The sequence below is a fragment of the Phacochoerus africanus genome, chromosome 8, assembly GCF_016906955.1.
Source record: "Phacochoerus africanus isolate WHEZ1 chromosome 8, ROS_Pafr_v1, whole genome shotgun sequence".
NCBI classification, from domain to species: Eukaryota; Metazoa; Chordata; class Mammalia; order Artiodactyla; family Suidae; genus Phacochoerus; species Phacochoerus africanus.
In genome coordinates this window covers 88,116,720-88,132,234 of record NC_062551.1, presented here as the reverse complement: position 1 = coordinate 88,132,234, position 15,515 = coordinate 88,116,720, and the positions used below count along the sequence as shown (strand labels likewise).

The 15,515-nt window shown below is 44.5% G+C and overlaps 1 protein-coding gene across 2 annotated transcripts in view; it reads right to left on the bottom strand.

Moving 5' to 3' along the window:
* Nucleotides 1-10,572, bottom strand: part of KHDRBS1 (KH RNA binding domain containing, signal transduction associated 1) — a 41,662-nt gene extending 31,090 nt beyond the window's left edge. For both annotated transcript variants that reach the window (XR_007136562.1, XM_047793036.1), the window contains exon 1: nt 10,045-10,572. Coding sequence is in view for 1 of the 2 variants with exons in the window: in XM_047793036.1 (XP_047648992.1) it covers nt 10,045-10,426 (382 nt within the window). In the remaining variant the exon portion in view is untranslated. The remainder of the gene's footprint in view (nt 1-10,044) is intronic.
* Between the last annotated feature and the right edge of the window lie 4,943 nt (nt 10,573-15,515).

Genomic DNA, 15,515 nt, shown 5'->3' with positions numbered 1-15,515 from the left:
ATGTCTAATGGAGAGCTAGGAGCAGGTTATGATGGAAGAAAAAAAAAAAATCAAGGAGAAGCTTTTTAAAAATGGCTTACCCTCAGCAAAAATACTTTGTAGACGATCTTTTTTTTTTTTTTTTTGGGTCTTTTTGCCTTTCTAGGGCCGCTCCCACGGCATATGGAGGTTCCCAGGCTAGGGGTCCAATCGGAGCTGTAGCCACCGGCCTACATCAGAGCCACAGCAATGCCAGATCCGAGCCGGGATCGAACCCGAAACCTCATGGTTCCTAGTCAGATTCGTTAACCACTGCGCCACGATGGGAACTCCGTAGACAATCTTTTTTGAAACTAACTCCCAAACCTCTAGACCTTGGATGTCCCAAGAGTCAAAAAAAAAAAAAAAAAAAAAAAAAGCTAACGTGTAAACAACACAGGTGACCCATTTGTTTCAAAGCTAGATGCTGGCAATGATATCTTATCCAATGTCTTCTATGTGTCAGGAATTTTGTATTTATTGTTTCCCTTTGTCTTTATAACCAGAATTATCCTCACTTAACAGGTGAAGAAACCTTGTCCAAGATCACAAAACTGGTGACAGAGCAGACATTTAAACCCAGGTTGTTCCTTAAGTGAGAGCAAATTCAACTGACCTTGTGGTATTTCTTCTACCCCATCTTTTGCTATAACTTTTCTTTAATTTTTGGTAGGTCTTATCACAACCAAACTAAGCTCCAAAGGATAAGAACTGTCTCTTATATGTATGTCTGAGAGGAAAGAACCTGAGTTTTGAAGTTAGATGGAACTGGGTTTTATTTCCAGCTCTGCTTCATGCTTGGTGTGTAACCTTGGGCAAGTCGTTAAACCTTTTAGTCTCCCTTCTTACATTCAAAAAGGAGGGTTTTGTTGTTGTTCTTTTTTGTTTTAGGGCCATGGGTACTGCACATGGAAGTTACAGGTCCAATCGGAGCTATAGCTGCTGAGCCTCGTCTGCAACCTACACTGCAGAAACGCTGGATCCTTAACCCACTTGAGCAGAGCCAGGGACCAAACTCTCATGCTCATGGATACTATTCTGGTTTGTTTCCCCTGAGCCACGACAGGAACTCCAAGGAGGATTTCTTTTAAGGGAAAAAAAGATTTAATGAACACAAAAATGTTAGTATTAGAGGAATATGGAAAAACTATATACAAATTTTAAGTGGACTATCTTTTTTTGGTCTTTTTGTTTTGTTTTTTGTTTCTTTTAGGGCTGCACCCATGATATATGGAGGTTCCCAGGCTAGGGGTCCAATCAGAGCTGTAGCCGCCAACCTACACCACAGCCCACACGGGACCCAAGCCACAACGGTGACCTACACCACAGCTCACAGCAACACCAGATCCTTAACCCACTGAGTGAGGCCAGGGATCAAACTTGCACCCTCATGGATGCTAGTCGGGTTTGCTAACTGTTGAGACTATCATGTACATCCCATTAAGCTGAACCTTTTTTTTTTTTTTGGCTTTTTAGGGCCACACCTGAGGCATATGGAAGTTCCCAGGCTAGGGGTCGAATTCGAGCTCCAGCTGCTGGTCTAGGCCACAGCAACTTAGAATCAGATCTGTGTCTGCAACCTACACCACAGCTCATGTCAACGGGGGATCCTTAAGCCACTGAGCAAGGCCAGGGATCGAACCCACAACCTCATGGTTCCTAGTCTGGTTCGTTAAACTGAGCCATGAAGGGAACTCCCTAACCTGAACATTTGATAAAAGCTGCATAAGGAGCAAAACAATGGTCAAGATTTTCTGACTAAGGCATCCTGAGATAGTTTCTTAGAAGCAAAATTTATAGGTTATCTGCTATGAAAGGTCAAAGGTCATGTCCTCCTCCAGATTACCAATGTATTAGGTTCATACATCTAAGGATAACACTCCTTTCCTTGCTGTGAACAATTTCTGGAACCCTCCCTTCCATCACTAAACTAAGTGTGTACTATCTGTAGCACAATGCCTAATACACAATAGCAACTTATAAACATTTATCAAATGAAAGAAATGTTAACACCCTCAACTTGACTTAATGATTCATATAACCTTATCATTCCCAAATTTATAATCCTCTGCCCTGTGTCTTTTCTGTTGGTAAATCCTTTTGGAATCACAAGTCCAGGAAGTTTACTAACTTTGTATAAAACCACTCCGTTCTTTTCGTTTTACAGATTACTTCCTGCTTAAAAGAAGAGCACAGAGCAACAGTTTTTTTTTTTTTTTTTTTGAGCAATAGGTTCTTAACCTTTTTCTTTTTTTCTTTGCTGCACCCGAGGGAATGCAGAGGTCCCTGGGCCAGAGATCAAACCTGCACACCACAGCAGTGATGCAAGCCAGAACAATTACAACCTGGATTCTTAATCCACCAGAGAACTCCAATAGGTTCTTTGGGGCCTTTTTAGGGCTGCACCCAAAGTATATGGAGGTTCCCAGGCTAGGAGTCAAATCGGAGCTGTGGCTGCTGCTCTATACCACAGCTCATGGCAACACCGGATCCTTAACCCACTGAGCAAGGCCAGGGATCAAACCTTCATCCTCATGGATCCTAGTCAGATTTGTTTTTACTGAACCACGATGGGAACTCCCCAAGAGGTTCTTCATCTTGTTTGGGGTCATGAGCCCCTACAGACTAGCACCCCAGAAAAAGATATAAACAATATTTACATATTAAGGGTGAGTACTGGCTCAAAAAAATGCCCCAGAGCATGAGTTAAGAGCCCTCTAAGGGGCTCAATTCTCATCCCAGGATAACGGCAAACTCTATTACAGTATATTGACCATGGTCTCCCAAATCTCTTAGGTAGAATTTAGAGGTGTTTTTTTTGCCTCTTAAAAAAAAAAAAAAAAAAAAAAACCTTTATCTTGAGATGTGTAGTTGTAAGAAATGAGATCTCATATACCATCACTGACGTTTCTCTCTAACACTCTGCATATCTATAATACAAAATCATAACCAGAAAGCTCACATTAATAAATCTGTTGAGTTATTCAGATATCACTGATTTTACATGTATTAATTTGTGAGTGTGCTTAGTTCTATGCAATTTAATCAGATTCACACGACCACCATCACAGTCTAGGTACAGATCAGTTCCCCCAGAAAGATCCCCATGCTACCCTTTAAATTAGCCACAGTGACATCACTTCATCTTTCCCTTACACTGGCAACCACTAATGTTCTCCATCTCTATTGTCTTTTCAAGAGTATTAAATTAATGCCGTTATACAGTATGGAACTTTTTCAGATTGGCTTTTTCACTCAGCATAATTCTCTTGAGATCCATCTGAGTTGTTGCATTTATCAATAGTTCATTTCTTTTTTTTTTCTTTTTGCTTTTTAGGGCTGAAGCCGAGGCATATGGAGGTTCCCAGGCTAGGGGCTGAATCAGAGCTACAGCTGCCGGCCTGCACCACAGCCATAGCAATGCAGGATCCAAGCCACATCTGTGACCTACAACATAGCTCATGGCAATGCTGGATCCTTAACCCACTGAGCGAGGCCAAGGATCGAACCCACAACCTCATGGTTCATAGTCTGATTCGTTTCCGCTGTACCACGACAGGAACTCAACAGTTCCAGGGAGTTTGGGGAGTTCCTTGGTGGCTCAGAGGGTTAAGAATTGGGCATGTCATTGCTGTGGTTCAAGCTTTGGTCCCTGGCCCTGGAACTTTTACACAATGTGGAAAAATATAAATAAATAAAAATAAAAATATCCATGGTATGGATGTACCACAGCACAGGTGAACCCTTCACCAAATGGAGACATACGGTTTATTTCTTTTTGCCTATTATGAATAAAGGTGTTATGAACATTCATGTATAGGTTTCACGTAAACCTAAGTTTTAACTTTTCTGGGTTAAATGACCAAGAACACAACTGCTGAGCTGTACAGTAAACATGTATTTAGTTTTGTAAAAATTGCTTTACAGACACCCATGCATACTAATATTTTACTTAATCTTGGTAGTATTATGTTCATAAAAACAGTATTGTACCATACACATGTAGCCTCATGGGGCCTATTTTCACTTAACCTTAGATTTCCAAGATTTCTCCATGTTGTGGAATGTAGCCTGTAGTTTTCAATTTCACTGCTGTGTAACTATTTCATTTTGAAAATCTCACTGTATCCAGTCAATGGTGAAAGTCCCATCATCTCGTGAATAAGGTGCACCATTTTATGAGTGAGTCACTTCACGTGCAAAAGGTTTTTTGGGTATATTCCTAGAAATAGTGTTGCTGAATTTGAAGGAATCTGAATGTTCAGCTTTCAAATGAAATGCCAAACTGTTATCCAAAGTGGTTGTACCAATTCACACTTCTACCAGCACTGTTTTGAGTTCTTTCTAATTTACATCCCCTCCAGCACTGTCTTGTTTGACTTCATTTTTGTCAATGGAGCAGGTTTTCATTATTTTCTTGTCTCAATTTTTTTTTCTCATTTATCTTCACTTACTCTTTTAGTTACTTATTTAAAAATTCTTTTTCTTCTTTTTAGGATTGCACCTGTGGCATATGGAGGTTCCCAGGCTAGGGATCCAATAAGAGCTGTGGCTGCCGGCCTTTGTCACAAGCCACAGCAACGCAGGATCCTTAACCCACTTAGCAAGGCCAGGGATTGAACCTGTATCCTCATGGATACTAGTCAGATTCCTAACTCACTGAGCCACAATGGGAACTCTTAAAATATTACTAATGTTACTTTTATGATTACTCACATACATTTTGAACTGATTTTTCTTTCTTTTTTTAAAGACCATATTTGCAGCATATAGGGGTTCCTGGCCCAGGGATCAAATCCAAGCCACAGTGGTGGCAATGCCAGATCCTTAACCCACTGCACCATGGCAAGAACTCCTTGAACTGATTTTTATTGCCTATCCCAAAGCTCTTTATCTTTTTTTCCCTTTTCATGGCTGCACCTGTGGCATATGGAAGTCCCCATGCTAAGGGTTAAAGAGGAGTTGTAACTGAGGCCTAGAGGGATTAAAACCTGCATCCTCACAGAGACAACACTGGGTCCTTAACCCACTGAGCCACTAGGGAACTCTAGAAAGCTTCTGATTTATATGTCTTTACTTTGTAATCAGCCACATCACTCACTACTTTCCTAGGTAAAAGACAATGAAGTTGTTGCAAATAATGATAAATTCTGCCTTTTCCTTTCCTAATAGTCATACCTAAACAGTCATTCCTCAGTATCCAAGGAAGATTGGTTCCAGGACCATCCCCTCATATCAAAATCCAAGGATACTCAAGTCCCATATATAAAATGACATAATACTTGCCTATAACCTATGTACATCCTCTTCTATGCTTTAAATAATCTCTAAATTATCTACAACATCTGATACAATATAAATGCTATGTAAGTAGTTGTAAACACATTGTAAATAATATGAAATAGTTGCTAGTGCAAGGCCAATTTAAGTTTTGCTTTTTGGAAATTTCTGGAATCTTAGCTTCCCCTTTCCTGATGAACCACTGGTTGAAAACACAGATACAGAGAACCCGTAGCATGGAGGGTGGACCGTATTTGGTCTATAGTTTCTTTGCAATTCCACTTTCTGGTTTTAATAGGTTTTGGTAGCCCTGTAGAATGAAATGGGAATATCTTCATGTATTTCTATAATATACTATAAATAACTACTTTGAAGTTTCAGTAGATTTTTGTCTGTAAATATTCTTCACTGAGTACTTTGGAAGATGAATTTCTGAGTATCCTTTCAGATTATTTGGGGATTATTAATCTATTCAAAATGTTTACTTATTCCTGAGTCATTTATACTAACATTTTCCCAGCTATACAAAGTAGGGGAAAAAAACCACTGATATACATAAAAGCATTCTGTGTTTATTATGTAAACATTTAACGCAAGTAATAAATTTTTTTGTGTGTCTTTTTAGGGCCGCACCCTCAGCATATTGAAGTTCCCAGGCTAGGGGTCTAATTGGAGCTGTAGCTACCAGCCTAGACCATACATCACAGCCACAGCAATGTGGGATCTGAGCTACGTCTGTGACCTACATCACAGCACATGGCAATGCCTGATACTTAACCCACTGATCAAAGCCAGGGATCGAACCCAAGTCCTCAAAGATATTAGTCAGGTTTGTTACCGATGAGCCACGATGGAACTCCGTAAATTATTTTTGTTTCAGAAAATAACGGAGTTCCCATCGTGGCTCAGTGGTTGATGAATCTGACTAGGAACCATGAGGTTGCGGGTTTGATCCCTGGCCTTGCTCAGTGGGTTAAGGATCCAGCGTTGCCATGAGCTGTGGTGTAGGTCGAAGACATGGCTTGGATCCCAAGTTGCTGTGGCTCTGGAGTAGGCTAGTGGCTACAGCTCCGATTGGACCCCTAGCCTGGGCTCTATATGCTGCAGGAGCAGCCTGGAAAAGGCAAAAAGACAGGAAAAAAAAAAAGAAAGTAAGAATGGCTACTCTGAGCTTTTGTATAACTGTCTGCAAACACATTTAATTGTCATCAGTTGATTATCAACTTGACTAATATAGAAGTCTATATTCAAAACAGAAATCCCTCAAAATTGTGTTCATATTTTTCCATTATGAAATGAATATGAATATTTATTCATCAAATATTTAGTAAGAGGTCACTCTCTGCAGCACACTTCAACGAACAGCCATGAACAAAGCAGACAAAAGATCCCGGCCCTAGCGGAGCTGGCACTCTAGCCATAAAGTCAGGGCAGCCAATAAACACATAACTACAACAGATGGTACATTAGATGCTGATTAAGTGCAAAACAAAGTAAAGCTGGGAAAGGGACAGGGAGGGATGTGTGGCTGGTAAAGGGAGAGTGGGCTGGGTCTTGCAGCACCTCTTGGGAAATGGCAGAGGTGCCTGGAAGAGTCAGAATCCCAAATGCTAGGCTCTGCTCTCTGGGTATTCTCCTTCTTTTGCGTCTTGGCTTGGTCATCTCCACTGACCTGTTGGCTAGCAATATGATGTCCTCAAACAAATTTTCTTCTAATATTTTGTACAATATTTTAGCACAATTTTTTTTTTGTCTTTTTTGCCATTTCTTGGGCCGCTCCCATGGCATACGGAGGTTCCTAGGTTAGGCGTCCAATCGGAGCTGAAGCCGCCGGCCTAAGCCAGAGCCACAGCAACAACGTGGGATCCGAGCCATGTCTGCAACCTACACCACAGCTCACGGCAACGCCGGATCCTTAACCCACTGAGCAAGGCCATGGATCAAACCCGAAACCTCATGGTTCCTAGTCAGATTCATCAACCACTGTGCCACGACGGGAACTCCATTAGCACAAAATATTTTTTAAATTATAATTTGTTGCAGGTACTACAGTAGGGGGTGAAAGGTGGAGAGCAAAGAGGGTAAGGTGTGAAGATCCAAACTTAATCCTAGTTATGTGCTTACCAACTTTGTTACCTTAGGCAAATTACTTAATCTGTGTGCCATAGTTTCCTCATACATAAAAGTAAAGATAATAGCAGTAACTTCCTCAGAGTAGTATCATGAAGACTAAATATTTGATGTAAAGTTTTCAGACCAGTGTCTTGCATCCAGTTAGTGATATTTTTCTTACACATATCCTTCGACAGAGCTTAAATACTACTATTCTGTATTTGCAGTCTCACTTCCTCACAATTGGTTGACTTTACTACACTTCCTTTTCCAGATCACTCAAAAACATTAAAAGCTGAGTCCAACATATATCAAGACTTATCCGTGATAAGAAGTATCCATACATCCCAAGTCAGTTCTCTCAATGAGCCAGCATTACCTCAATTCCATTTCTCCGATTAAAATCCAATTTGGTCAAAGGAAAAAAACATCAGAAAAGCCCAAGTTACGAGTTCCCATGGTGGCTCAGTGGTAATGAACCCAACTAGTATCCATGAGAATGCACAGTAGATTCCAGGCCCCACTCAGTGAGTTAAGGATCCAGCATTGCTGCGAGCTGTGGGGAAGGTTGCAAACTTGACCTGAATCTGGCATTGCTGTGGCTTAGACTGGCAGCTGCAGCACTGACTGGACCCCTATCCTGGGAACATCCATATCCCACAGGTAGGACCCTTAAAAAAAAAAACAAAAAACAAAACCAAGTTAAAAAAAGAAAGGAAGAAAGAGCACGCCCTGAGAAGTTAAGCAGTGAGAGAAGGATGAAAATTGTAACTTTAAGGCTCAATAGTTTTTGATGGCTATCCTAGAAACCATCTTTTACTTAAAATGAGCACTATACTGGACAACTGATGTGCTCAGAAGAGCAAAAAAAAATTTTTTTGCATTTTCATATCTTACTCTACAGGTTTACAACTAGAAGAAAACTTGTGACCAGTTATCACTTAATGATTACAGGTCAAAGGGAATGGTGCTAGTGCTTTTAACCAACACTTAATCCCCACAACTCACTATCCTACTTTATTGATAAGGTACCGAGGATCAGAAAGTTCCCAAGAGAAATTAGTCAAGAGTTAGAATTTCAAACCCAAGTCAGCACCTTAAAGCTTTAAAGTTTGTTATTTTATTCTCACACATTTAATCTGGATTGACCAAAAATTAAAGAAATAAAAATAAGACCCATTCAAACCTTCACCATTTAGTCTTTCCGGAATCTGCATGTACTTGCTTTCATATTCAAATACCTAATGTATGCTATACGCAAGACAATATGAAAACTATAAAGATTAAAAAGTATTCCCTGCCCTCAAAGAGTTTGCCGGGAGAAGATGATAAACAATAACGTTTAAACAATCTGACTGTATTACAGAACAGCAAACAGAGTTGAAAATGCAAGCAGTTTATCTAAATGTCCTTATTCTTGACCGCCTCGAGCTTTGCTTGCTGTGTTTAAAGACTTCTTACCAATGGTGAGAAATAGAGAACAAAGGAAGATATGATATTTTCATAACGGATCTGTCCATTATATGAACCTTGCCAAAGAGTTCAGCTGATTCAGTGTTGAAGGCTGTGAATTTTTATTTGCTTAATAAAATTTAGATATAAAATATATTTATTAAAAACGTTTTAACTGGAGAGGGCAAAACAGACGGCTTTAGGGAGAAATAAGAGCGACTAAGTGACGGCCAGTGCTGAGCAGGAAAGGAACTAGCCTACAGACAGAGAACAAAGACTACTATTCCTAATCTATTTCACTACTGAAGCAAAAAGGAGGGGGGGAGAGGGCGGAGAGAGACCAAACCTTTCAGGTACAACCATCATGCAACTTCTCTCAATTTTTTCCTCATCTTATTGGGAATGCCATGCAAACCATCCTTTACCTCCCTCTATCATCCCCTTTCACTGTCACTGGCGTTATTATTTTTTTCCCCCTCTTGAGTGACAAACACACGTTGTAAAAGAATGGGGTCCAATCTTCCGACTGCAGCAGTGACCACCTTATCGGTCCAAGTTGGAAATTTGATTCCTAAAACCTTAAGCTTCGATTCCCACAGGTTGCTCCTGCCTCCGAGCAACTCAAGCTCCAGTTACCACTAAGTCCGATCCGGCCCCAGCGGCCGCGGCCGCGGCGCGCTGAATAGGGCACCCTAGCCTCACCCCATCTCACCTCGGCCCTCCCTCCCACGGTTTCTCCCGGCTCAGGCTGTCTGCACCTCCTACACCCTCAGTCAGGCGCCGACCGCCACCAGCGATCAAATAAGCTTTCCCTTTGGGGGAAGGGAGAGAAGGTGGTTCATTTCTGGAAGAATCCGAACACTCGGAGCGCGGGGCAGCTGCAAGAGGTGTGAAGGGGAAGGGTCGGCAAGGGGGCGGGAGCGAGGCACAAAATCCATCAAGATCTTAGCGCTAAGAGATCGCCAAGTCCCCTTCGGGCCTCCACTGCAGCCTAGAAATTCTCCCTCGCACTCTGGGTCGGGATGGGAAAGTGGAATCCAGACTCCCGAAGATGAGAACGAGAGAAGGGGAGTCCATGACTTCCCCGGTCCCCAGGGGGCGGGAAACAAGAGAAACAAAGCCACTGCCACCCTTGCCCCCGGGTAGCCGGGCGACCCAAAGGGACCACGGAGGCCCGCTTACCTGCTGTCAGCAACTGCATGGCGTGAGTGAAGGACGGGTCGAGCGAGTCCTTCTCGGCCATGAGTTCGGGTAGGTACTTGTTCTCCGGCTCCATCTTGACGGAGGCAGTGGCTGAGGGGGGCAGCAGCGGGGTCGGCGCTGGACCGCCCACTGTCGCGTCGGGACCGGTGGCCGAGGGCGGCAGCAGCGGTGGCGGCTGCGTGGCGGGCGAGGCCCGGGCACCCCCCCGGGACCCCCCTCCGCCTCCCCGGGATCGGTGAGGCAGCGGAGGCTGCCGAGACGGCGCCTGACGCACTGAGGGGTGGGCACCTGAGGGGTCCATGGAGCCGCTGCGGCCCGAGGACCGGCTCATGCGCGCGGCGGGATCGTCTCGGCGCTGCATTGGAGAGGATGTCCGATCAAATGATCGAGGAAGCGACGCGGCAGAGGCCCCAGCGGCGGTTGGCGGGGGTAGGAGAGCAGGAGCTACGGCGACCGAAGCCGACCCAAGCGACCCAGCGAAAGAGAGCACCGGAAATGAGGCGGCGCGCAGGCGCACCAGGCACCGGCACCGCCCTTGGGTCTCTCCGCGGAGAACAAAGTCCCCGGTCGGGCCACGGCGCCTGCGCACCGCCGCGGAGTCCGAAGAAGTCGTCTTCCAACTCCCGTGTTCCCTGTGAGCCCGCCAGGCCGGAGCCGCGTGCGCGTGCGCGGGTGGACGCGGGCTTCGTTCGTTTTCTTTTTCCACGTGACTCGGCGCTAGCGGGACACGTGTCTCCTCCCCCTTCTGGCCGGGTGCGCGGAGGGGGCGGGGGCTGTGGAATGTCTTTGTCTGCGCGCGGGCCCGCGGCCTGTGGGGCGGGAGACCTGTTACTCCAGGGCCACGCCCCCTCCAACGGCCGAACTGCTAGGGGTGCCTCTATTCAGTGGAGTGGAGTGGGGTGGGGAAGGGGGGAGGTCACTGAATAAAAGAGACCCGCGTGGGGGCCGTGGGAGGGGAAGGAGAGAGCACTGGCGTCGTCTGCCCAGAAAGAAAGGAGGGAGAGAGACTGCCTGAACGGGGAGAGGGAAAGGAGCCAGGGAGATGAGGAAGGGACGACCAGGGAGAGTCTGACGCAGGATTGAGGGGTGGAGATAGGAAAGGGAAGTTTGGAAGGGGGCAGTGAGGAAGGACCGGTCAGTGGGACGACTGGAGGCTATTGGAAGACTTGAACTAAGAGGGAGGGCTCGGATTGGACCTGATATCTAGCCAGGAAACGGGGCCCCAGACCAGAGCAGGGAAGCCAAGTAGTACCCCAAGGTTTCCAACGTAGTGGGGTTTTTTTTGTTTGTTTTGTTTTTGTTTTTGCTTTTTAGGGCACACCTGCGGCATATGGAGGTTCCCAGGCTATGGGTCGAATCGGAGCTGTAGCTGCTGGCCTTTGCCGCAGGCATAGCAACACAGAATCCGAGCCGAGTCTGAGACCTACACCACAGCTCAAGGCAACACCAGATCGTTAACCCACTGAGCAAGGCCAGGGATCGAACCTGTGTCCTAGTGGATGCTAGTCAATTCGTTAACCACTGAGCCAGGAGAACTCCTAAAGTAGGTTCTTAAGCGTTAGCTGTTGGTCAGAGAAATCATCTTAAAAGACGAAGCATTTTAGCTCTTTACATATAGTACTGCTTTCCATAGATGTGTTTTGTCTGCAAAAAAGTGGGATAGAGGCCAGCACCTTAATCTGTGATGGTTGCATCTTTAGGGTGATTCCTTCTACTGATGTGAGCGCTAATCCCCCTGCCCTTCCCGATGAATCATTCCACGCTTGCTCAAAAAGACCACTGCTCTCAAGGCCAAGATATTGCAGCGGTCTCCTCATCCTGGGGTGCTATATGCAAATGAAGGCTAGGTCTCTATTCGCCCATAAACTCTAAAACACCTGGTACCATCTCTAACTCTTTTCTTCCCTCCACAGATTTTTTGCTTCCCCCATTCAAAGCACTCCCATCCCTTTTCCTTCTGGATCAGTTCCCTAATAAACCCACGCTTTTCAAAAGCATTTCTGGAAATCGTCCTCTGGGTGCCTGGAAACTGCTAATTTTTAGACCTGAAACTTAGAAACCTTCAGCTAGGGAACATTAAGCCCTGACTACCTTCTTGGGGATGGGGAGAGAAATCACCGGCAGAAATGAGAACAAAACACAGTCCTATCCATAAATTATCCCATATGTGTATTTATCTCCAGTGTCTAGGGTAGTACTTTACTTTGAGGACACATAGGTAGTTTACAGTCATGTACAAGAAAACAATATTTTTGAATAATTGTAGTGAAGAGAGTAATGTGACAAATGCCCAAAGATAAATGAATATTAGGTGGGATTGGAGTTCAAAGTGGAATATAGATTTTGGCCAGGGGAGAATGAGTTCCAGGCAAAAGGAAATGTGAATAAATGAACAGAGATGAAAATGTCACAGATGCATTTAAGGAATGGGAGAAATCCAGTTGCAGACTGTGAAGAGATAGGTGGAATGAGAGAGCAAATGCATGGAGGAGGGGAAAGGGGGTGACAAGGATTTATAGCTCCCTTGCAACTCATTTCTGCTGCTGTCCTTGAAACTCCTGGTTGGGTGGTGGTGTTGCAAACGGCTGAAGTGCCCTTGCTCTGTAATGAGATACCCAAATGGAGGTACCTTGAGCTGAGGCTAATAAAACTTTGATAAAGAAGTGTCTGAGAGGGCACTGGGTAGTGGTATCTATGGGTTTCTAGACTAGAATCAACATTCTTTCTGGGAGGCTGCCAAGTCTTTACTTGCTTTGTCTGAAGGTGGGGTCAAGGGGGAAGTTTGAGCTCTTCTTCCTAGTGAGACACACAAAAGGTAATCTCTGAGGCAATGGGTTGTGAGGCTGCAGTGTATTTACCAAGTAGGTGAAGCAACACCTACTTCAGGGGGGCTTCCCTGGAGTCTGGGCAGAGTAATTCCTGTCCTGAAAGCCTAGAGGTCTGGATTTGATTTTTTTTTTTTTTTTTTTTTTTGTCTTTGCGGGGCCGCACCTGCAGCATATGGAGGTTCCCAGCTAGGGGTCTAATCAGAGCTACAGCTGCCAGCCTACCCCACGGCTCACAGCAATGTCAGATCTGAGCCTCCTCTGAGACCTACACCACAGCTCACGGCAACGCCAGATCCTTAACTCACTGAGCGAGGCCAGGGGTTGAACCCGCAACCTCATGGTTCCTAGTCAGATTCATTTCTGCTGCACCATGACACAAACTCCTGGGTTTGATTTTGTGTTAACCACAGTATTCTGCCCTAGGCTCATCTGAAGGTATTAACAGCATGGCCTTGTGAAAAGACTGACTTTGGAGTGAGGCAGACAAATTCAAAGCCATCAAGTCCTCACCGTGAGTCATTAGGGAAACCATAACCTGTCTGGGCCTCTGTTTCCTCTTCTATAAAGTGGAGGTATAGTATCTATATTGCAGAATTGTGAACATGAACAAACACCAGTGTAAACCTCCTGACAGTAGGATTTATAAACCGAATAATAATGATTAATATTCCATTTAGTGCCTAATGAAGATTTTTGGGTGCTTCATGTTAGCTGTGCATCTGAAAGGCCTGTTCTTTAATCTGTCTTGTTTTCAGGACTATATCTAGACTTTGTTGGGGGGGGCGGTGGAGAAGTTTATTCTACCCTATTTCCTCCCTTAATCCAGTTAGTATGGTATGTATAGGATGCAGGAGCAATTGAGAGAGCATAGTGATTCAGATTGAGTTAGACACAAATGCTGGCTCTTCCTCTTACCTGCAGGATGATTGAGCACATTACTTGACATTCCTCAGCCTCTGCTTTCTCCTCCCTGATAAAGCAGGGGTCCTAACAATACTGACCTTGGGCTGTTAGGATTAAGAGAGAGAGTGTTTGTAAAGCACTCAGCACAGGAGCTGCCAATTAGTAGGTGCTTGATAAATGATAGTGGCTATTATTATTACTATACATTTTATTGATTACCTTGTAGCATACTCTCATTTGAGTCCCTAACAGAGGGGCAAGAAGGATTTTTTTTTTTTTTTTTTTTTTGCCTGTAGCTGCTTGACCCATGTGATCTCCACCAATGGAGGATCTGCAGACCCCATCTGCCTCCCCTGCCTCGCAGCCAGTTCCCAGAAGAGGGCTCCAGCCCTGGACAGGTTTCTCTTCCAAGAATGTAGTTCATCTGTACTTTTTTTTTTTTTTCTTTTCTCTTTAAGGCCGAACTTGCGGCATATGGATGTTCCCAGGCTAGGGGTCGAATCAGAGCTACAGCTGCCAGTCACAGCCACAGCCATAACAACACAGGATCCGAGCCTTGTCTGCAACCCACACAACAGCTCATGGCAATGCAGGATCCCTCACCTGCTGAGCGAGGACTGGGATTGACCTGCGTCCTCATGGATACTAGTCAGATTCATGTCCACTGAATCACAAGGGGAACTCCCCCAACTGTTCATTCTTAAACAGCTATTTGGTGCTAAATATGTGGACGGTGGGGAAGGAAAAAGGAAGACAGATTCAATATTTAAATTTTTTCTAAGATTTTTAAATTATAAAAATATGTGCTTTGGAGTTTCCATTGTGGCTCAGCAGAAACGAATCTGACTAGCATCCATGAGGACCCAGGTTCTATCCCTGGCCTCGCTCAGTAGGTTAAGGATCCATCATTACTGTGAACTGTGGTGTATATCACAGAAGAAGCTCAGATCCTGAGTTGCTGTGGCTGTGGTGTAGGCTGGCATCTACAGCTCTGATTTGACCCCTAGCCTGGGAACCTCCATATGCTGCAGGTGCGGCCCTAACAAGGCAAAAAATAGTAGTAATAATAATAAATAAATAAGTAAATAAAATACCAAAAAAAAAAATGTGCTTTGAGGAGTTCCTGTTGTGGCTCAGCGGTCACAAACCTGACTAGTATCCATGAGGACGCTGGTTCGATCCCTGGCCTTGCTCAACACCTAGCCTGGGAGTTTCCTTATGCCATAGGTGCAGCCCTAAAAAAGCAAAAAAAAAAATATATATATATATATATGTATATGCTTTGATTGTTTTAACATCTCTGTGCTTCATTTCCTCTTCTGTGAGTTGGGGGTAAACTACACCTAATTGATAGAGCTGTTATAAGAGCTCAGAGTACATAATTAGAGTAATGCCAAGTAGATTATAAATGTTAAATAAATGGTGTATTTTATTATAAAAATATATGCTTCTAGTTGTAAGAAATATTTCAGTGTAAGATAGGCATAAAGTGGAGTTCCCATTGTGGTGCAGTGGAAACGAATCCGACTAGGAACCATGTGGTCCCTGGCCTCGCTCAGTGGGTCAAGGATCCAGCGTTGACATGAGCTGTGGTGTAGGTCGCAGAAGTGGCTTGGATCTGGCGTTGCTATGGCTGTGGCGTAGGCCAGCGGCTACAGCTCCAATTCGACCTCTAGCCTGGGAACCTCCATGTGCTGTGGGTGAGGCCCTAAAGGAAGA